The 22,524-nt window shown below is 42.6% G+C and overlaps 1 protein-coding gene across 1 annotated transcript in view; it reads left to right on the top strand.

Annotated features, from left to right (window-relative positions):
- Nucleotides 1-22,524, top strand: part of LOC308303786 (uncharacterized protein) — a gene marked incomplete at its 5' end in the record, with an annotated part of 150,924 nt that overhangs the window by 39,628 nt on the left and 88,772 nt on the right. The window contains 4 exons of the mRNA XM_080748280.1: nucleotides 3,298-3,399; nucleotides 4,344-4,442; nucleotides 13,231-13,329; nucleotides 16,939-17,037. Of these exons, the coding sequence (XP_080604406.1) occupies nucleotides 3,298-3,399; nucleotides 4,344-4,442; nucleotides 13,231-13,329; nucleotides 16,939-17,037 (399 nt within the window). The remainder of the gene's footprint in view (nucleotides 1-3,297; nucleotides 3,400-4,343; nucleotides 4,443-13,230; nucleotides 13,330-16,938; nucleotides 17,038-22,524) is intronic.

Raw genomic sequence — 22,524 nt, 5'->3', positions numbered from 1 at the left:
AATAGAAAAGTCCTGCTACAGCAATTCGTAGCCAGAACATCTGTGATCTGGGCCTGCTGATACTGTACATCTGGTGGCATCTTCATCAGTAGATCTTTGATTACTGAGATGATGTTGATCCTACAACTCTGTAAAGCAGGGGGTCCGGGACCCCTAGGGGGTCCTCAGAGTTACTACAGGGGGTCCTCCAAATCTTTGTGTAATAGAAACTTTTTTTCATCCTTTTTTATATTAACCACTTGAACGCTAGGGTCCATATTCAGAGAACTTTAGCCAAAAATAGCAGATCTACAAGCTCACAACACCTCACGCTGCGAGGCGTTGTGAGCTTGTAGATCAGCTATTTTGGCAAAGAGCTTTGGTGTAGAGGAGAAGAAGAGCAGGCTAAGTACAGAGTGAAAGGTCAAGTTTTTTTTAAGTATTGACGATTCAAGTGGTTTAATATCTGAAAACAAATTTACATGAATCCAAAATACACTGATGATCGTGAAAAGGTTGTGTGCCAAAATGCCAAATAAATAATGCTCCTTAATATGAAAAAGGTTGAAAACCACTACATAAGTGACACATCATTGGTCTGGCCTTCAACTTCACCCTGGCCAGCGCATTTCTATCCTGGCAAACGGGTGACTTCTTGAAACGGATTGACCAAAGGTCAAAGTTTTGACTGGAAGGGGTGGGAGGCGTACCCTTGACAGCACATGTTAACTAGGGGGGATATGAGTTACGATTCGGGACATAACTCTGAGCTAAGTTTATTGACAGTCTGAAGATGTTCGCCTCTAACGACTAGCCTAAAACAGACCCGGTATGCCAGGTTGAACGTTTAAAACCAGGAAAAGACAACACTTATGCCATATCACGATATTATGATATCCAAAATCTAGTCTCACTTCACAATATCGATATAACATTGATGTATTGTACTGTATTGTACTGAACAGGGAGGGGACCATTCTACAATCAGTGGTAGAATGACACATCTTATCCACATTCATGCCTGGTTATAGGCCGCTATCAGTTGCATTCCTACAATGTCTGCTGTGTGTTTGTGTGTGTGTGCGTGCGTGTGTGTGTGTGTGTGCGCGCTCACACTTGTAGTCACTTGACGGCGTTCACATACAAGCACTCTAAGGGTAGTCAGTAGTGACTCTGTGTCGCTGTCTCTCTCTCTCTCGCTTTCTCTCTCCCTCCCTCTCTGTCCGTTTCCAATTACTGCTAGGTCAGCAGTCTGACTCTATGTTGTGTTCTATACCGTATAGACCCAATGCTGTGCACCAGCTTATGAAAAATGGTACATGGTATAAAACGGTGCTAAAGTAAAGGTCAGAAGTTCAAAGAAATCAGTAGCATTCATTTGGAGAATCTGTTTGTGTGTAATGGTTGACATTGTGACTTGAGGGTTGTTGGCTAGAGGCAGCATTATGGGGGTCACTAGAATGTTTAGGGTTGGCCCGCCGTGCATGTGTGATCAGAAAGTTTTATTTTTTTCCTTTTTTTAAAGGTACTACTGTATGACATCTTTGCATGTCAAAATGCAACAGAACGAGAGAAAAAAGCCTGCCATGGCTCCCTGGAGTGGAGTGGAGTTTTTTCTCACTGTTGTTGGGTTTTGTTTGACTCGTTTCTAGCGTTTATTGCGTTACACATATGCCATGTAGGGCTAGGGTTAGACATTTAAAAGTGCATACAGCGAATCTGATATAGCCTACTGTACAGCAATTTGCAAAACTGAGTAGCACAGCATATTGTTGACCCTGTTCCACCGTAATATTGTGTGTGTGTGTGTGCGTATTCGTGTGCGTGTGCGTGCTTGCCTGTCCGGTAAAGCCTCTGGCCTCTGCTGACACTGATAACACAACCTCAGTTTGCACGTGTGACTTTTCCTCCCTGCACTCACTGTGTCTGTGGAAGAGAGAGAGAGAGAGAAAGAGGGCATGCTCGTGTGTCTGCCTCTGCCTGACGCCATGTACATCTGTGAGCGTGTGCTGGTGTGGTTTGGCTCACATGTCTGCCTCTTTGTTCATCTGTGTGTGTGTGTGTGTGTGTGTGTGTGTGTGTGTGTGTGTGTGTGTGTGTGTGTGTGTGTGTGTGTGTGTGTGTGTGTGTGTGTGTGTGTGTGTGTGTGTGTGTGAGACTGTGTGTGTGCGTTCAGACCTCAGATTAGCTCCATTCAGCAAGTGGAAGTGAGCTCAGCAGCAGCATTAGATACTAATCTGCCTACAATAACAAACAGCAACGCCACGGCGCTATGCTATGACCGCAGCAACACTTTCTGAACCACAGCACCAACGCAACTGAAAAAAAAGAAAAAGAGAAAGAAATCACTTGTCAGCTTTCGATGCACTCAGCCTCTCTATCTTAACTGGATGTTATCCTGCTGCATCGTCATGAGCTGAAATAGCTGTACCAGCTCCCAATCAGACCAATGAAATGAAGCTCTTGGCTCTAGCAGGCACCAGACTTCTCTGCCTTGGCTTCGTCCAGCACTGCTCGGAGCCAATTCTCTTTCCCTTGGTGAACGATTAGAAAAGCCTTTTCCATTGAGTTACTGTAGGTATATAGGGTTTGCTGCTACTACACCATCAGTCCGGGATTGACGTTTGAGGGCTACAAAGAAGGATTTCTCAAAGGCCGTCAGGTGTAAACATGCTGTACTAAATGCACTAGTAAGATGCCTCAGGGCGAGGTCGCGCCATGTCTTGGCCGTCTGGCCAGTCCACATCCAGAAGGAAAATCTCTGGTGTAAAGCCACAACATCTCATTGGTACTGGCCAGTATAACTCTGCCACACCTTGTTCTGTATGCAAGATGCCAAAAAGGCTAGTTAAAGAAATCCTGTGAAACAACCTATATAATACCTTGAGGACTGTCTGGAAGGAAGCTGGGCTAAGCTATCCTATTGGTGAGGAAGTTGGATGTAAGCCAATGAAGCAAAAAGTAATCTGCAAAGATTGGTTTTAAAAGCTTTCGGTTGCAGCTTTCCATGATTCAAAATGCTGACAATGTCTGAGGTGCTGAAAGCCTACGGTCTGCAAGTCTGCATAGAAAAAGAGAAGAAAAAAGCCCCATTTTGTGTCAATTACAGCCTAAAGAGCTGTTGACACTTAGGACAATATGCTTTTTGTAATTGGTAAAGATATTTTGACCTCAATATGCATTTTCACCTATATTATTCAGTCTATATTGTAGCATACTGTATAATGTTTGCGGTATGGCATGCCACCGGCGTATAGTATTTCCTTGTCACTTTGTTGCTAACAATTCTTCTCTCTCTCTCTCCCTGCGTTTCTGCAGACAGACATAAATGCCAGCTACCTGCGAGCGGCCAGGGCGGGTAACCTGGAGAAAGCCTTGGACTACCTCAAGACTGGGGTGGACATCAACATCTGCAACCAGGTAACTGCTGCTAAACATATATACACTACAGCCTGAGTGTGCTGTCATCTCAGTCCTAGATAGCGTAATGCAAATTCATGTTGTACAAGAGAATGTGAAAAAAAGGAAATATTCAGCAAAAGGTTTTTTTTTTACTTATTGTCCTTGTCAGAAACATTTAGCATAGCATAGAATAGAACCGTAGGACCATGGGAATACAGTAGACCAGTGATACTCAAACTCAGGCCTGCGGGCCACTTCTGGCCTGTGGCAAACTTTTGACCAGCCCACCAATCGATCAATCAATCAATCAAGCAAGCGCAGAAAAGTTACAGAAAAGTTGCACTTTAATCCAAAATGGACAGATTCTTTTGCTTTCATTTTACTCATCTCATGCACATTCAATACCACTATGTATAATTTGACAGAAAACAGTGTAAGTTGTTAAGATCAATAATATAAGGTGGCAATAAAATACTAAATGAATCAGGTATCATTAATGTTGTCATTTTATCAACTGCCCCCTGGCCCCATTGCCATTTTTCTGATGTGGCCCACAGGTTCAGCTATTCGAGTATCCCTGCAGTAGATGATGCATAGTAATACAAAAGACTAGAATATTATTAGAGGCTTGAACCACTTATGCCCTATTTTACACTTAGTCGTACGTTCCACGTTGGGCGCCGGCAGCCAAGTTAAGGCGTGTACTGCATAGGCTTTGAAGCCCGACAGTGTGCCGCGGGTGCGAATCCCGAGGCCGGCAGCGAATTTACTGAAATAGAGGCAGAAAAGTTCCTGGAAAAATAAATAAATTATGACAATTATACCAAAAATAGGGACACCAGGTTGAAAGTGGTTAACATACAGTATGTCCTACTTATCGCTCTGTTTATTTCTCTCCACACATCTCTCTCTCTCTCTCTCTCTCTCTCTCTCTCTCTCTCTCTCTCTCTCTCTCTCTGCAGAATGGTCTGAATGCTCTCCATCTTGCCTCTAAGGAGGGCCATGTTGAAGTGGTGGTGGAACTCATTAAGCAGGGGGCCAATGTGGACGCAGCGACCAAGGTATGTCCTGTCCACAAACTGCTCTTGATTTGGCTAATGACAGCACATGGCTGTTCCTTCTTCTAATTACGACATGTGAGAGACACGTTCTGGCACACTCATGGATTCACACACTGATGCATAAATGCGGGCGTGTATGCACAATGCACATATCACATATCACTTGTGAAGACCTGCCAGTGCTGTACATCCCTTACTAGCTCCTGAACAAGCAACCAGGTTACGAAAACAAGCCCAAAAGAAGCTTGATCACATGAACACACACACACACACACACACACACACACACACACACACACACACACACACACACACACACACACACACACACACACACAAACACACACACAGGTATTTGAAAATAGGCGATCTACAAGCTCATGCGACGCGGACAAATACATATTAATTTGTGAGTTCTTGACATGAAAATGTGAGAAACAATGGTTTAACCCATTTAGACCTGGAACATCCGTGTCACTCTAGATTTTAGCCACTTTAACCATTATTTTATGCTTTAGCTAGAAATTGCAGATATACAAGCTTGTAGATTGATAGTTGCAGGGCTTCCTGCAACTATCAATTTCTTTGATATATATTTCCTTATTGACCAGTAAGACTCCCTAATCGGGAGATAAGCGACCGTTGGTCGCTTATCTCCACAAATAGGCCAAAAGTTTGTTGTACCAATTATCAAGACATACGGGCAGTTGACAGTTTGCCATGGTTACTCATTGAAGTTGAATCTCCATATATGGAGATAACCTACGCATCACACTAAGTCTGACCTCACCAGCCCATATTTGGGCATGAGCAACTTATGTCTCCATATATGGAGATATGATGACATCACACAGTCCTCAGCCGATGATGTGGCGTGATGTCATACAATACACAAACGAGCCCTACAGTATAAAGGGGCAATTCTTGCCAGGAAAGAAGCATTTCTTCGACTCAGACCTTATCGCCAGGGTTGGCTTATAGCAGCTGTCGGTAGGACCATATATGGATTCTGTTAGTGTGGATCTCCTAACAGGGCATCATCTGGGATACAATCCCTTTTATGCCCATATATGGAGATCCCTAACAGAATCCCTTTCATGCCCATATATGGAGATCCCTAACAGAATCCCTTGTATGCCCATATATGGAGATCCCTAACAGCATCCCTTTTATGCCCATATATGGAGATCACTAACAGCTAACAGAATCCCTTTTATGCCCATATATGGGGCGGCATAGCTCAGGGGTAGAGAAACTGGTATTAGAGCACGAAGGGTATAAATCCCGTAGGGTTCCCAGTTCGAATCCGGGCTCCCCCTGAGTTAATGTCGAAGGGTCCTTGGGCAAGACTCTGAACCCCTAGTTGCCTCCGGTGAGTAGGTTGGTGCCTTGCATGGCTTCCTCCGCCACCGGTGTATGAATGTGTGTGTGAATGGGTGAATGTAATGCACAATCTATGTAAAGCGCTTTGGATTAAAAGCGCTATATAAATGCACCATTTACCATTTACCATTTATATGGAGATCCCTAACAGAATCCCTTTTATGCCCATATATGGAGATCCCTAACAGAATCCCTTTTATGCCGATATATGGAGATCCCTAACAGAATCCCTTTTATGCCCATATATGGAGATCCCTAACAGAATCCCTTTTATGCCCATATATGGAGATCCCTAACAGAATCCCTTGTATGCCCATATATGGAGATCCCTAACAGAATCCCTTTTATGCCCATATATGGAGATCCCTAACAGAATCCCTTTTATGCCCATATATTATGGAGAAATCCCTGCTCTGAGTATCTGACATCAGTGTGATGTCACCTGTTTATGCCCATATATGGAGATCCCTGCTCTGCGTATCTGGTTGCTATGGTAAACAGTTGGTTGCTAGGGTAAAAAAACATGGTTGCTATGGTAAACAGTTGGTTGCTAGGGTAAACAGTTGGTTGCTAGGGTAAAACCATGGTTGCTAAGGTGGTTGCTAACGTACACTAACAGACCAGCAACAACAGACTGTTGCCACAGCAACGTACACAAAGGTTTGTGTACACATGTGGTGTGATGTCATACTGACGCGGAGATATGAGCAGGGCAAAGGTGTGACGTGTGACGTGTGACGGACGGACGGACGGACGGACGGCCGGTGGAGGTTTTCATAGTAAACTGCTCCCTGACGGTCGCAATTATTCTATCTATTACTTTTTCAATTCATCCAATAACTGAGACACTTTATTTTTTATTTTTTATCTTTATGTATTTATTTGATAAGTGATCTACAAGCTCACAGCGTGTTTTCAAAATTTTTGAAGACATTTAAATGTTCACCTATATTGACAAAAATAGGGATTGTCAATTATTTAATTGAATTATCGCATAACACGCGGTGTTCCTTATCGTCTTGTGGTTGTGAGGACATTTTCAGGTTTAGCTGCTTCAGCAGCTTGCCAGCCTGACAGTGCCAAAGTAGCACTAAAGTGAATGAATAGCTATGAACTAGTACAGTAGGCTGATTTAGAAGGAGGCAGATTCACTGCCAGTTGTCCCACAGAGAACAGCGTTTACTCTAGAAATGTCTCTTGGCAGCATGGGAAGACATCAACAATGTTTACTTCAGGAGCTGCCATAACTCCTTCATTAAAATAAATGCAAGTGAAATGCCTTGAAACCGCATTTCAACCGCGACACTCTCCCATGAAACTAAGAAAAGTGTGCACAGGTCTCTGCCAGGCCAGGTAGTAGAAGTCAATCTTATCCAATTAGGATGAAATATGAAAGAGAGACAGGTCCGTCTTGATCACATGTCTTGATCACATGACTATAGAGAGTTGAATCATGTTTGGACAAGGATTAATAGCACATAAAAAGACGCCTGGTGGCGCTGGCACATTAACAGGCCAATGTGAAATTTCACAGCAGTTGGACGCTGTGTTTAGTACGGCTGTCACAATTCTCGATTTGAACCGAAAAGAAATTGACGTTTGATTCAGTGAATCGAAAACACAACCCGATTCGGTATTCACATCCGCATGCTTCCGACGGGGGAGAGAAAGAAAAAGCGAGGTGACAGATACACACACTGAGCACAATTTTCATTGTGGGCTCGCCTGGAAGGCGAGCACACGTATGTTATCTTCATTATTTATAGTCAGTCAGTCAGTCAGTATCTCCTCAAAACTTTGGCGCGCTTCATCTCTTAAACGCTTACACCTTTCAACACCATTCAAATTTTTATGTGTTCAGCTTACTGAGGACACGTGTGCTTGTACTTTTGGTTTTGAAATGTTTTGTAGTATAAATATAAAAAAATAAAAATGTTTAACTTTAAGCACCCAATGCATTTCCAATGGGTTTAGTGAGTGGGGACAGAGTGGAGAGAAGGATAATAGACCCATGTTTATGTTAAGGCGCTGTGGCTGCAGTGTTCACACTTCAGATATGCTATCTATATCATTGCGTTCACACAGGTCTGCTCTCTGATTTGATCCAAATGTCTAAGCTGTGTGATGTATAAAACTATAGTTATAGTTAAAACTATAAATAAATGTCCCTCTCCACTCTACTGATTACACAGCTGTGATCAAGAATCAAGTCCGGGCGATGGGATGTAAATCCCATAGCCATATATCCTAGAGCCCGCAGGGACAGTCAGCCATATTAGTGGTTGTTGTTGGTTGTCAGGGAGATATCAAAACCAATGCATTTCCAAGTCAGATCCACAAACACAATAAAAGCCATGCTCCACTCCTCAGTCTGGAGTGGCCACATAGAAGAACGCCTTGGTTATAGACATAGTGGAGGACAGATGTGATCTGGGATTGTTAGCCTACAGTATATGCACTCAATATACTCCACTACAGTTGGAGTCCATTTGACAGTTGCTGGTTCCCAAACACAGAATCAAAAATGTAGATCTAGAACACATAGAATATGTACAGTACAGTAAGGTTCAGTAGAGTACAGTAAAAGTACAGTAAGGTTCAGTAGAGTACAGTAAAGTACAGTAAGGTACAGAAAGGTACAGTACAGAAAGGTACAGTAGAGTACAGTACAGTAAGGTACAGTAAAGTACAATACAGTACAGTAAGGTACAGTAGAGTACAGTAAAGTACAATAAAGTACAGTAAAGTAGAATAAAGTACAGTAAGGTACAGTGGAGTACAGTAAAGTACAGTAGAGTACAGTAAAGTACAGTATAGTAAGGTACAGTAGAGTACAGTAAAGTACAATAAAGTACAGTAAAGTAGAATAAAGTACAGTAAGGTACAGTGGAGTACAGTAAAGTACAGTAGAGTACAGTAAAGTACAGTATAGTAAGGTACAGTAGAGTACAGTACAGTAAGGTACAGTACGGTACAGTAGAGTACAGTATAGTATAGTACAGTACAGTACAGTAAGGTACAGTAGAGTACAGTACAGTAAGGTACAGTAGAGTACAGTAAAGTACAGTAAGTTACAGTAGAATACAGTAAAGTACAGTACAGTAGAGTACAGTAAAGTACAGTAAGTTACAGTACAGTACAGTACAGTACAGTACAGTACAGTACAGTACAGTACAGTACAGTACAGTAAGGTGCAGTACAGTATAGTAAGGTACAGTACAATACTGTAAGGTACTGTACCTTACAGTACCTTAAAGTATCCTATTTGTTGGGTTGGAATCGAGCCCACACTGTTTCGAAGGAACAGTATTTCTAGTTAGTATTTATTGTTGTTAGGATGTTTATAGTTCACTTGTGTCCAATGTTATGCTTTGTTTTATGTTATATGTATGCTTTGGCAATGTAAGAAATATTTTATCATGCCAATAAAGCTTTTGAAATTGAAATTGAATTGAGAGAGAGAGAGAGAGAGAGAGAGAGAGAGAGAGAGAGAGTTACATTATGTTCCACTTCACCATGGCCGCTGCTGCAGTTAGCGATGATGATAAACCCACGGAAGAATTGGAAAACCCTCCCACTTCAAAGAGTGGAAATAGTTTGACTTCCCTGTAAGTTATGAGGGCATTCGACGGGTCGTTGGCAAAACGGCTACAGTTGGCTGAATATTCTCCACACGAGTGCTGTATCCCCTCAATCTCATGTTATTATTCAAATGAAAGTGACTTGTTGAGAAAAGTGTTTTTCTTTACAAATCAAGACACTAGCCTAAATGATATAAGTCATATAGCTCTCAGTGCTGAAAAAAGGAGGTTCTAAAATCTAATCTAATCTATTCGACCTTAGAATCAAAAGTTGAATTGAATCGTGGATTAGGCATATCGTGACAGCCCTAGTGTTTAGTGATGTGTGGACAAATCTGTAGGAGTAATATAAAAAAATGTATTTTGGGGCTCCTGGTGGCGCAATAATTGGCAATGTGAAATGTGAAAAGGGTGGCATTTCTTCCTCGACCTAGTGGGAATGTGCATGCAAAGTCTCACAGCAATCTGGCGGTGCATTCATGATTCTAGGCATTTTGTACAAAGTTTCATCACTTCATTTAGAAGTTTGAATAGTTGCACTCAAATCAAAGCATTGGACTCGAGTAAAAATCAAACAGGAAATTGTGTCTTCATGTTTGATACTGTACAAGTAGACCTACCGATATACAGTATATACGGTATGCCAGGAGACTGTGTAATACTGACCTTATAGTACAAGCAACACAGATGCAGCTAATAATATGAATAATGTGTGTTAGATTTAGCACATAGACACACATTCTGGACACTCATACATACACTGTAGGGGCGGCATAGCTCAGGGGTAGAGAAACCGATATTAGAGCACGAAGGGTTCCCAGTTTGAATCCGGGCTCCCCCTGAGTTAATGTCGAAGAGTCCTTGGGCAAGACTCTGAACCCCTAATTGCTCCCGGTGAGTAGGTTGGTGTCTTGCATGGTTTCCTCTGCCACCGGTGTATGAATGTGTGCGTAAATGGGTGAATGTAATGCACAATCCATGTAAAGCGCTTTGGATAAAAGCGCTATATAAATGCACCATTTACACTGATGATTACATGTACATATACGTATATACATACATACACTGCCTTCAGAAAGAAAGAAAGAAAGAACAAAAGTAAGACAGAAACTCAATATTATATATATACACGTATATATTATATACACACACACACACATACTGCAAAGCCACTGTACATGTACAGTAAGTACATTCCTGTGAGGTATGTACGCATTTCCAAGAAGCGAGCCGGGTTTCTCTGTGGCAGTCAGCCATGACATTCTACGCCAACTTGAGAAGGGCACGTAACAGGGCCAGTGCATGAGAAGACAACATGGCAGTTTTGCTGATGTAACTTTCATGCCAGTACATTATATTGAATTGACAGGGAGCGTGAAAGGGAGGAAGAGAGAGAGAAAATAGAGGGAAGAGAAGGTGGAGGAAAGGTTTTCCATAGACACTTGCAAAATCCTGAGTGGTAATTAAACTCATCGCGTCATTTAACCACTTTCAACCTCACAATGCATCACATCAAGACTTGAGCATGTACAGATATGTGCCATTTCAAAACTTCACACGTCCTGCCATTGGCAAGACAGTAGATTTCCAAGTGATTGGCAGAACATTGAGCTTGTAGATCAACATTTTTTGTTATTTTCATGACCTTCTCTGACTTGCAGAGCATTCTGCTTTTCAAAGGGAATGGCGTGGTTTCTAGCGATTTGCGGGTTTCTGCAAAAATACGCTCCATTGTCCATAGAAATTTGAAAGGCAAAACAGGGAAGAAACCTGTGGAAAAAATGCAGGAAATGTTCAGGAAAATAGAAGTAAAGCCTGAAGACTTGAAAACGGCACATCTGTAGATCGGCTATTCTTGCTATCCGTAGTATAATAACGCAGTATACTGTATAGGACTTAAAGTTTAAAATGAATGCTCAGGATCTCCTTGACAAGGAGAGGAGGGTTGGCAACCCTGGCGCTATAATAGGCCAATGTGAAAAGGGTGGCATTTCCTCCTCGACCTAGTAGGAATGTGGGTGCAAAGTTTCACAGCAATCGGATGCCGCGTTCATGATTTGAGCTATTTTGTTCAAAACGAGCCTCTCCTGCCAACTCTATAGAGATAATGTGTAACGTAAACTTTCAAAACAAGGTCACAATGCGTCACATCGAGACTCGCTATACGTCCTTTGACACAGTATACTGTATAGGATGTAATACTCAGGATTTTACATACAGAGTACATGGATAGAGAGAGAGCGAGAGAGAAAGAGCTCTGCATTTAGTAATTAGAATAAATGCCAGCGTTGGTGAAAGAGCATAGTTGAGAGTACATGGACACAGAGGGGAAGGAGGGGGGCTGAGGAATGAATGGAAGGAGCATACCGTTGCTGTCGGACACAAACCTTGTATGTTCATGTCTGCGTTTTTTCCGTAAATGTATACAAGAGAGTCACACAAAAGTAGGGACAATAGCCGATCTACAAGCTCACAACGCGTCGATGCGGCTATTCTCACTATTTATGTATATAATAAAAAAGGAACGGTTTTGGACATACAAGTTTCCAGCCGACATGGATGATATAATATATCCTGGAAGTCTGAGTGGCAGGCAGCAGCTGCTCTACGTATGTATGCTGTGGCTGACATAGACGTGACAGGTGGATGGGATGTGGTGGGGGCAGGGCGGGGCCCCTAAGACAGAGCTCCTCAACCTGTGGGTCGGGACCCCCAGGGGGAGGGTGGGGGTGGGGGGGGGGGGGGGGTCCCCAGATGACATTGAAGATCTAAAGCAGCGCTATTCAACCTGCGGCCTACGGCATGTCTATGCGGCCCGTCATGGTCATACCAATAAAATATATTTTGTCTACTTTCAGTGTGGACAAATAATTTTCTGATGTCATAGTTTGTTCCAAAAGAAGAAACTTGAACATGTCATCATTAAACATTCAATGACAATCTCTTTGTTCAATGAGGTTTGGCCTTATACACTAGATGGAAATGATTGTCTAAACGTCCAAAATAGGGCAAAATATTTTTTGCTTTCAGCCCTTGGACTTTTTGTATTTTGCTGCGTGGCCCCTGAGCCATCTTAAGTTGAGTAGCCCTGATCTAAAGGGATAGTTCACCCACAAAATGACTTTTTGTCTATCGATTACGCACCCCATAGAGACATCAATCCTAAGCCATTCATTTGAGGGGACTCTTTGTGTCTCCATAGGGAACCACTGCTGGTCATCAAATTATTATCAAATTAAATGACCCCAATGTAAACAAGGTTTAAATCCTATTGGTACTGTTTTGTAGACCTTAACTGTACTGTCCTGTGCCGTGCTTTGCCTATGCAAACTTCTAATAAAGGTCTCAATAAATCAATCAATCAATGTACACACTGCACTTCTCTGCAAATACCTCCTTTCTTTTCCTCCCTCTCTCACACACACTGCACTGTCCTTATACACCCTCGCTCATTCTCTCTCTCCCTCCCTTTCTCCCTCCCTCTTTGTCCCCCCCTCTGTGTGTCTCTCTCTCTCTCTCTCTCTCTCTCTCTCTCTCTCTCTCTCTCTCTCTCTCTCTCTCTCTCTCATTTTCATGAGTCAGTGTCCTTGTTGGCACACCTGCTAAACACAAAACACAAGCATTTTTTTTTCTCTCCAAAAAGCAGTATGGCAAAATTCATCTTGCTCAAACCAAAACAGCACACCACACACGCACACGCATGCATTGCACACAAACACACGGAGAATTCACTCTGCCTTCGGCTGCGGTACAGCTCATTATGTACACATCTGCTAAAGGCCTAGATTGTAATCTAACAGTGAGTCACTCTTTGTTTTTCACAGAAAGGGAACACAGCGCTTCATATCGCCTCTCTGGCCGGACAGACGGACGTGGTCAAAGAATTGGTCACCAATGGCGCCAACGTCAATTCACAGTCCCAGGTAAACAGATACAGATACACACAAAATATACAGTACACACACACACACACACACACACACACACACACACACACACACACACACACACACACACACACACACACACATACTGTATAACAACTCCAAACTCCCTTCGTTCTCCCCCATGGTCTCCCACTCAGTTTGAAGCAGAGGTGCGCGCACGACTCCAAGTCGTCTCAACAGTAGTAAACTTCTTACCGGGTCCACAGTCGGGAAACGTAACTTTACAAAGAAGATTCTCAAAGAGAACACCAGCACTCACGGAACAGTCCTATTAAGGCTCTTTTTATTTTACATTAAGGTTGGCATGGTATGCTGCAGAGCAGCCAGTAACAACGAACGCGTTTTGGCGTTTCACGCCTTCATCAGCGTGAGTGCTGGTGCTCCCACTCAGTTTCCCTACTGTCTGTCTCACACTGTTTGCTACGAAAATGCGTGTGTGCGTGCGTGTGTGCATGTGTGCGTGTGCGTGTGTGTGTGTGTGTGTGTGTGTGTGTGAGTGATTACTGGCTATTGAATTTGTACCAGGCTGGGATGCAGAGCAGAACTGCTGACACTGCACATGCTCACACTTTGTCTCTTCTCTCTTGCTTTGTTCAAGGGGTAACGTATCGATTTAACTGATTATAAAACAAAAGCGAATTCATTGCTTAATAATCAAGCCCTATTTTGGGCATGTCATAAACAATGTAAAAAAAAAAAAAAAACGACAAAAAGTGAGAGAACACAGCTCACAACGTGTTGTGTTGTGAACTTCTTCTACTTTCTCTTTGGGCACAACACCATTGCGTACAGAAGTATAAAATAAGGCTTAAGTGGTTAATCTATTCATTGACATATATATCGTCTCTGTTGGGTGGAATCATAATAGGTTTATGTCCAGGATTCAAATAGCAGATCTACAAGCTCAAAAGCTTCAAGCTTGCGGATCTGCTACTTTTGGTTTTGCTTTTGTGTGAAAATGTAGTATGATCAAGTAGGAGATTAATCTACGAGAAAAATAACAAAAACACACACAAAAAGTTAAAATATGGACACAAGAGGTTTCTGCCCAACAGTAACAATATACAGTATTTATAAAAATGCACTTCTCTATTATCCGATTATTCGAATATAATCGATAGTTGTACACTGGTTCTACAAGTGTTATTCCAGATAAAAGATCCTTCTGCTTGGCCTGTTGCTCCCCAATCTGATTCCAGTTAAATAAAGACCTACAGTTGTGTTGTTGATGATTTGTAGCCTTGAAGGATGTAGAGAGGAAATGTGATGGTACGGAGATGTGGCATTGAATGCCCATGTTGGACCCATAAATATTGTGGTATCAATTCTAGGTCTAGGTTTGTGTGTGTTTTCCAGACAACCCAATAAGACAGCACAAAACCTGCAGAATTTAAAATTCAAGAACAAGATAGTATTCAAAAGTAGTAGATCTATAAACTTGAAATGCGTCGCTTCACACCGCATTTCAAGCTTGTAGATCTGCTTACTTTTGATAATTTTTATTGTGATGCTGTAGGATGATTACACACGTAGGGTGGATAATTTACGAAAAAACTAAATAGTTAGAATATGGAGAGGTTTTCTCTCTCTCTCTCTGTGTGTGTGTGTGTGTGTGTGTGTGTGTGTGTGTGTGTGTGTGTGTGTGTGTGTGTGTGTGTGTGTGTGTGTGTGTGTGTGTGTGTGTGTGTGTGTGTGTGTGTGTGTGTGTGTGTTTATCAGGGGAGGGGAAGAGTAGATTGGTTTGCTGCAATGAAGTGAGTCAAGAGATTTTGGATCTCTGCGTTGCCATGGTGATTCGTTTCTGGGTTGTCTTATAGACTGCAGTACCACACACACACACACACACACACACACACACACACACACACACACACACACACACACACACACACACACACACACACACACACACACACACACACACACACACACACACACACACACACACACACACACGCACGCACACAGAAAGAGACCTCACTCCAGCTTCAGCTGCAGTTGAGCTTTTATCTGTGCTGTTATCAGGTGTGAGGTATGTGCCGAGGTGATGGTACTGTATCTAGAACGCACTCAGCAACACAATAAAAATAAAATAAACTAAAATAGCAAGCAGTGATCACCCCATGATGTGCACTGCAATGTAGTTTCAAATGCACTACATTGCAGATGCTTTTTTGAGAGTAAAAAACTAAAAAAGAAGAAGAAGACATGCATGACATGCATGATCTGGGCAGATTGCCCCAGGAAATGTGACAACGTGAACCAGAGACATCGGTACTTTGATTCCACTGCAGTACATCTCAGAGGCAAATATTATACTTTTACTCCACGACAATTGAAAAGTTATTGGTTACTTTGTAGATTTTGATTATTATTGCAAAACATACAGTCAGTAACCACTTCAACCCTATATAATATACTGTATATATTTTGGCCGTTAGAAAATGGCTGATCTACAAGCTACAGTATGCATACTGTATGCAGTACTGTATTATACTCTATGTGTGTATCCCTTTTCATACAAGTAGCTCAATGTGCTCAAACTTAAGAAAATGCACATACTGCATAAAGGCTGTTATATACAGTATATATTTAGAGAGAGTGTGTGTGTGTGTGTGTGTGTGTGTGTGTGTGTGTGTGTGTGTGTGTGTGTGTGTGTGTGTGTGTGTGTGTGTGTGTGTGTGTGTGTGTGTGTGTGTGTGTGTGTGTGTGTGTGTGTGTGTGTGTGTGTGTGTGTGTGTGCTTAGGACTGTGTGACTATTAAAGCAGGTTGGGGCAAGGACAGTGGGGATGTTGGGCATGCAGTAAACAGAGTGTATACCGTACGTTCATGTCGTACATGCTGCCTGTGACTATAAATAATGAACTCTGCAACCTTGCCAACTGTGTGCGTCCCAGAAAGGCACGACTGGGTGGGTGGCAGGTGACATTTTGCATATCGTTATGGCGTTTAGCTTCCGCCTGGTTTTCTAAAAAATAAATGCTCTTTGTTGAGTATCTTTTCTATATTGTATTGCTGTTTTCCTTTTTAAAATCCGTGTCCCTCCTCATAGAAATACTGGGTTAGTTCCATTGATCCAAGCCAGAACACAATCGATTGATCCATCATTCAAATAAAAATGCTCTGAAAATGACTAGATTACTTAACCCATTAAAGGAGTAGTTCAACCCCAAAATGACGTTTTGTCTATTGATAGTCATGCCATGGAGACTTGAGTTCAATATTTTTTTGTATTCGTCACATTCCTAAGACAACATTTTTTTTTTTGGTCAAGGGTCAAGTAAATTAACCCCCATTGATTCTAACCAAAATGCATTTGGGTCCCCATCCAGGGCCTTATTTGGGCCCCCATCCCGGCCCATGCATTTGGGTCCCCATCCAGAATCAATGGGGGTAAATTTACTACTTGCCCTGTGAGGCGTTGTGCCATAGGAATGCGACGAATACAAAAAAAATATTATTGAACTCAGGTCTCCATGTTGTGACTAATCAATAGAAAACAATAGTCATTTTGGGGGTGAACTACTCCTTTAAGCTTTCAAGTTGGTGTAGCTAAAGCTTTGTGTTTGTGTCACTCCTTGCAGAATGGCTTCACTCCTCTGTACATGGCAGCCCAGGAGAACCACATGGATGTGGTGCAGTTCCTGCTGGACCATGGCTCTACCCAGAGCATCGCCACAGAGGTACAGTACATTACACACACACACACACACACACACACACACACACACACACACACACACACACACACACACACACACACACACACACACACACACACAGACAGACAGACAGACAGACAGACAGACAGACAGACAGACAGACAGACAGACAGACAGACAGACAGACAGACAGACAGACAGACAGACAGACAGACAGACAGACAGACAGACAGACAGACAGACAGACAGACAGACAGACAGACAGACAGACAGACAGACAGACAGACAGACAGACAGACAGACAGACAGACAGACAGACAGACAGACAGACAGACAGACAGACAGACAGACAGACAGACAGACAGACAGACAGACAGACAGACAGACAGACAGACAGACAGACAGACAGACAGACAGACAGACAGACAGACAGACAGACAGACAGACAGACAGACAGACAGACAGACAGACAGACAGACAGACAGACAGACAGACAGACAGACAGACAGACAGACAGACAGACAGACAGACAGACAGACAGACAGACAGACAGACAGACAGACAGACAGACAGACAGACAGTACATTACACACACAGACAGACAGACAGACAGACAGACAGACATGCAGATATACAGAGGTACAGTACATTACACACACACACACACACACACACACACACACACACACACACACACACACACACACACACACACACACACACACACACACACACACACACACACACACACACACACACACACACACACACACAGACAGACAGACATGCAGATATACAGAGGTACAGTACATTACACACACAGACAGACATGCAGGTATACAGAGGTACAGTACATTACACACACAGACAGACAGACAGACAGACAGACAGACAGACAGACAGACAGACAGACATGCAGATATACAGAGGTACAGTACATTACACACACAGACAGACAGACAGACATGCAGATATACAGAGGTACAGTACATTACACCATTGGTTCTCAACCTTTTCAGGCCACGACCCCCAAAATAATCTTATTTTAACTGGGGACCACCCCCTCACCCCTGACCACTAACAGTTGAGGCATTACATTTTGTTTAACACGGTTCTATTGTGAAAATAGCTAATCTATAGATCGTCTATTTTCACAATTTCTGCCTCTAATATTTGACAATTTGTCCAATGTTTAATTTGCCTAGGTATTAAAAAGTCCTTAAATTGTCACTTTAGAAATGTGCATATACCGTATTTTCCGGACTATAAGGCGCACTTAAAAGCCTTTAATTTTCTCAAAAAACTACAGTGCGCCTTATAGTCCAGTGCGCCTTATATATGGATCATTCATTGACATTGACATTCCCTTTAGCACAGCTCCATCTGTTGGATGCATAACGCAACGGTAGCGTCTATTATGTGCGCCTTATAGTCAGGTGCGCCTTATATATGAAAACAGTTTGAAAATAGACCATTCATTGACAGTGCGCCTTATAGTCAGGTGCGCCTTATAGTCCAGAAAATACTGTACACTCTATACACTTAAACGTTATGTTGGTTTATTTACTGTCGAGTGAGAAAACAATGTTTCACATTACGTTAGTCATCTGGGGACTCCCTGGGGGTCCCGACCAACAGGTTGACAACCACTGCATTACACAGACAGACAGACACACAGACAGACAGACAGATATACAGAGGGCAGTGATATGCAATGACTAAGATAGATATGGACATACGGACGGACGGACAGGCAGACGGACGGACATGCGGACGGACAGACAATCGGACATACAAACAAAGCCGGATGTAGGAGCGCTTAGCACCACAGTGCAGGGCACTGTCGTTGCAGCACTATGAGGCAAAAAGCCTGGTAAAACCTCTACAGCTGTCCTGCACTATGCAGGAAGAACAACAGTGTCTCGCCGTTGTGTCCCGTTCTGTCTCTCACTGTGTCTCACAGTGTCCCGTCATAAGAGAAAAGCAAGTGTCCATTACAATCAGTAACACTTCAGCCCACTTCAACAGCCCATCTACAAGCTTGTAGACCGGCTGTGTTTTGGCAAAGATATTTAGTGTCGAGGGAAAACAGGAGGAGGCCTAGGACAGAGCCCTGAGGAACTCTGGTAACCCTAACCCTAAGTATAATAGGATTTAAATGGTTAGAATCACGAGTGTTAAATTACCCTTACAGGTAAAGGTTTTCACTCAGAGTGCATGCATGACATGTACAGTGCATTAGGCTACTCATTAGCTGTGTAGCACATCTTACATAGTCAGGCTGATCAATAATAGCGTATTTAATATTTCATATGATATGAAATATGAACACAAATGAACACTGCATGGAGGCGGCAGTGGCTCAGGAGGTAGAATGACCGCTTGGAAGGTTCGTTCCCCCGGCTCCTCCTGAATTCATGTCAGATTGGCCTTGAGCAATACACGTATTAACCTCTCACTATTCCCACTGTGCAGGCCAATGCCTCGCATGGTTGCCTCCGCGGTTGGTGTGGGATCGAGCAATGTGTGTGTGTGTGTGTATGTGTGCGAGTTGGTGAATGTGACACACACTGTAAAGCTCGCTGGTTAAAGGCACTATATAAATGCACCATTTACCACACAAATACATACTCACGGAAATAGAGCCATGCACGTCGCACACACATGAAATGGATTTGGTTTCATTTGGCCTCTGCTGTATTGGGAGCAGATAAAGCATTGACTGTGAATCACAAATAAATAAATGCATTTGTCACGATGACTAATTCATCAAACAAGTCGAATGACACACCATGACACACACCACTAGTTTAGCCACATACAGTGGCTAAACTATACAGCTAATACCGATTACTACTTTCTTTTTTTAAGGAAACACTGTAGGATAGGGGTCTTCAACAGGGGGGCGGGACCCCTAGGGGGTCCTCATAGTTACTACAGGGGGTCCTCCAAATCTTTGTGTGATAGAAACTTTATTTTTTCTACACTAACCACTTGAACCCTAGTAGTATCCCTATTCTGTGTGGAACATTAGCCAAAAATAGCCAATCCCCTGCGAGGCGTTGTGAGCTTGTAGATCTGCTATTCTTGGCAAAGAGGTTTGGTGCGGAGAGAAAAGAAAAGCAGACTATGTATTGACGATTCAAGTAGTTCAATGTTTAAAAATACACATTAATCCAACAACCTACACTGATGATGTTGTCAGACAAGTCTAAGCTGTCTAAGAAATCCATTCAAATTTGTAATCTGCAACACAATTTTATACAATACGTATCGCGGGTGGTCCCTGCTTCATATCTCGCTCAGCTAAGGGGTCCTTGGCCTGAAAACGTTGAAGACCCCTGGTGTAGGAGACAGACAGTAAGATTCAAGAGAGAAGGGGAGGGGAGGGGATTGAAAGAAGTGGTAAGGGAGGCAGAGAAGGTCGAAAGAGAGACAGAGAGCAAAAGGAACAGACAAAAAGGACAGATAGATAGAGCATACAGAAAGTGAGAGAGCATGCAGAGAGAGAGAGAGAGAGAGAGAGAGATAGTGCACACAGGGAGTGACGGCGTGGGCAAACGAGATGATGCAGTGTCGCACAAAGTGACCTTGTGTTGCTTTCTACTTCCTGGTTCGTAACGAGAGGAGGGAGGAGCCTATAGTCTCATTGGCCCCTCTGATATTGGGGGGAGGGCTGAGATGGGCAGGGCGGGAGAGAGAGAGAGAGAGAGAGAGAGAGAGAGAGAGAGAGAGAGAGAGAGAGAGAGAGAGCAGACTAAGTACAGAGTGAAAGATCAAGTTTATTTAGCTAATGACGGCTCAAGTGATTAAATATCTGAAAACACCAATTGACATGGATCCAAAATACACTGATGATTGTGCTGTCAAATGCTGAAACTATATGGAAGCTATGAAAAGGTTATGGGGGTCCGTGCTTCATTTCTCTCTCTCAACTAAGGGGTCCATGGCCTGAAAACATTGAAGACCCCTGCTTTAGAGGCAATGTGACAATTTGGAGACTTGTCAAATATGGATGTTTGGTCCATAAATACCAGATGTGTGTGTTTGGTGTCATATCACCAGGCTCTAGTTTCAAGCAGACAGCTCCCCAAAAAATTATGCATCTCCTTGTTTCTCTCTCTCCTCTTCCTCTTCCTCTTCCTCTTCACCTCTGCTGCCTCTCTCCCTCCTCCTCTCCTCTCCTCTCCTCTCCTCTCCTCTCCTCTCCTCTCCTCTCCTCTCCTCTCCTCTCCTCTCCTCCGCGATCTCCTCTCCTCTCCTCTCCTCTCCTCTCCTCTCCTCTCCTCTCCTCTCCTCTCCTCTCCTCTCCTCTCCTCTCCTCTACAGCTGTGTGAGTGTGCTGTGTGAGTGTGACGGTGAATAATTCAAGAAGTGAGTTGAATGCAACTCCCATGTTCGAGGCTGCTTTTAATAATTCAATATTTTCTTATGCATTTTGGCCAAGCAGCTACATTCAGAGCTACAGTACATTCTGTAAGCATTGTGTGCTTGGTGGAGCTGGTTGGATTGATTGTTTTTATTTGAATGTTCTTGTACTTTTTGTACAAGAACAAACAATGCACCTTTGAAGCAAAACTATTTAAAACACATGTTTTTGGTGCATTTCGACGAGACATTCATTTTCTTTTTCTTTTTTTTTTTTCAATAATATTTTTTATTGATTTTCAAAGTTATGACAAAAAAGACAAGACAGACAGACAGCTCAGCTCAGACACGTTGCAAAAGCAAAGGACACAGGCATCAATGTACATTTCCTTAGATGATATACAGTATAACATTATACATATGGAATTACACTCATGTGCATACATTATGTACACAAAATGAAAAACAAAACCACGGTGTTAAAGAGACAAAAAGTGATGTTCCTATCTTATCCATCAAGGTTAGCAGTATCACTTCTGTTAAGGAACCCTATTGTCAAGGTCTCAGCTAACTGAGGACCAATAAAACGTAAATATGGGTCCCAAATTTTATAGAAGGTATCGGTTGTAGAGCGCAGCAGGCAAGTCAGATATTCCAAAGGCATGCACTGCATGATTATTTTATCCCAGCCTCTCTTTTTTGGCGGTTCTTCATTGATCCAAGACAATAAAATATTTTTCCTAGCAGCATAGGTTAAAAGATTGAACAGACGTTTGTGGAACTTGTTGACAATCTTATTATCAGGAAGTCCCAGAATCAGACACAAAGGGTCAAGTTCAAGCTCTATGTTAAAGATCTCATTCAGTTCTTGCACAACATCATACCAATAACGTTCAATCTTATGACATGACCATATGCAATGAATATAGTCTCCTTCTTCAGTCTTACACTTAAGGCAAAGGGGGGATAAATCAGAATTCATTTTATGGCGAAGGCTAGGTGAAATCTGTAATCTGTGTATGGTTCTTAACTGAATCGACCAGGCCCTATTACACACAGAAAGTTTTTTGGCATTTTCAAATATTTCAGACCAAACATCATCATCAATATCAACCCCCAGGTCTCTTTCCCATTTTCTCT

The sequence above is a fragment of the Nannobrachium achirus genome (assembly GCF_963921795.1).
Source record: "Nannobrachium achirus genome assembly, chromosome: 18".
Lineage (NCBI taxonomy): Eukaryota > Metazoa > Chordata > Actinopteri > Myctophiformes > Myctophidae > Nannobrachium > Nannobrachium achirus.
Note: the sequence above shows the minus strand (reverse complement) of the source record. Positions and strands in the feature narration are given on the sequence as shown.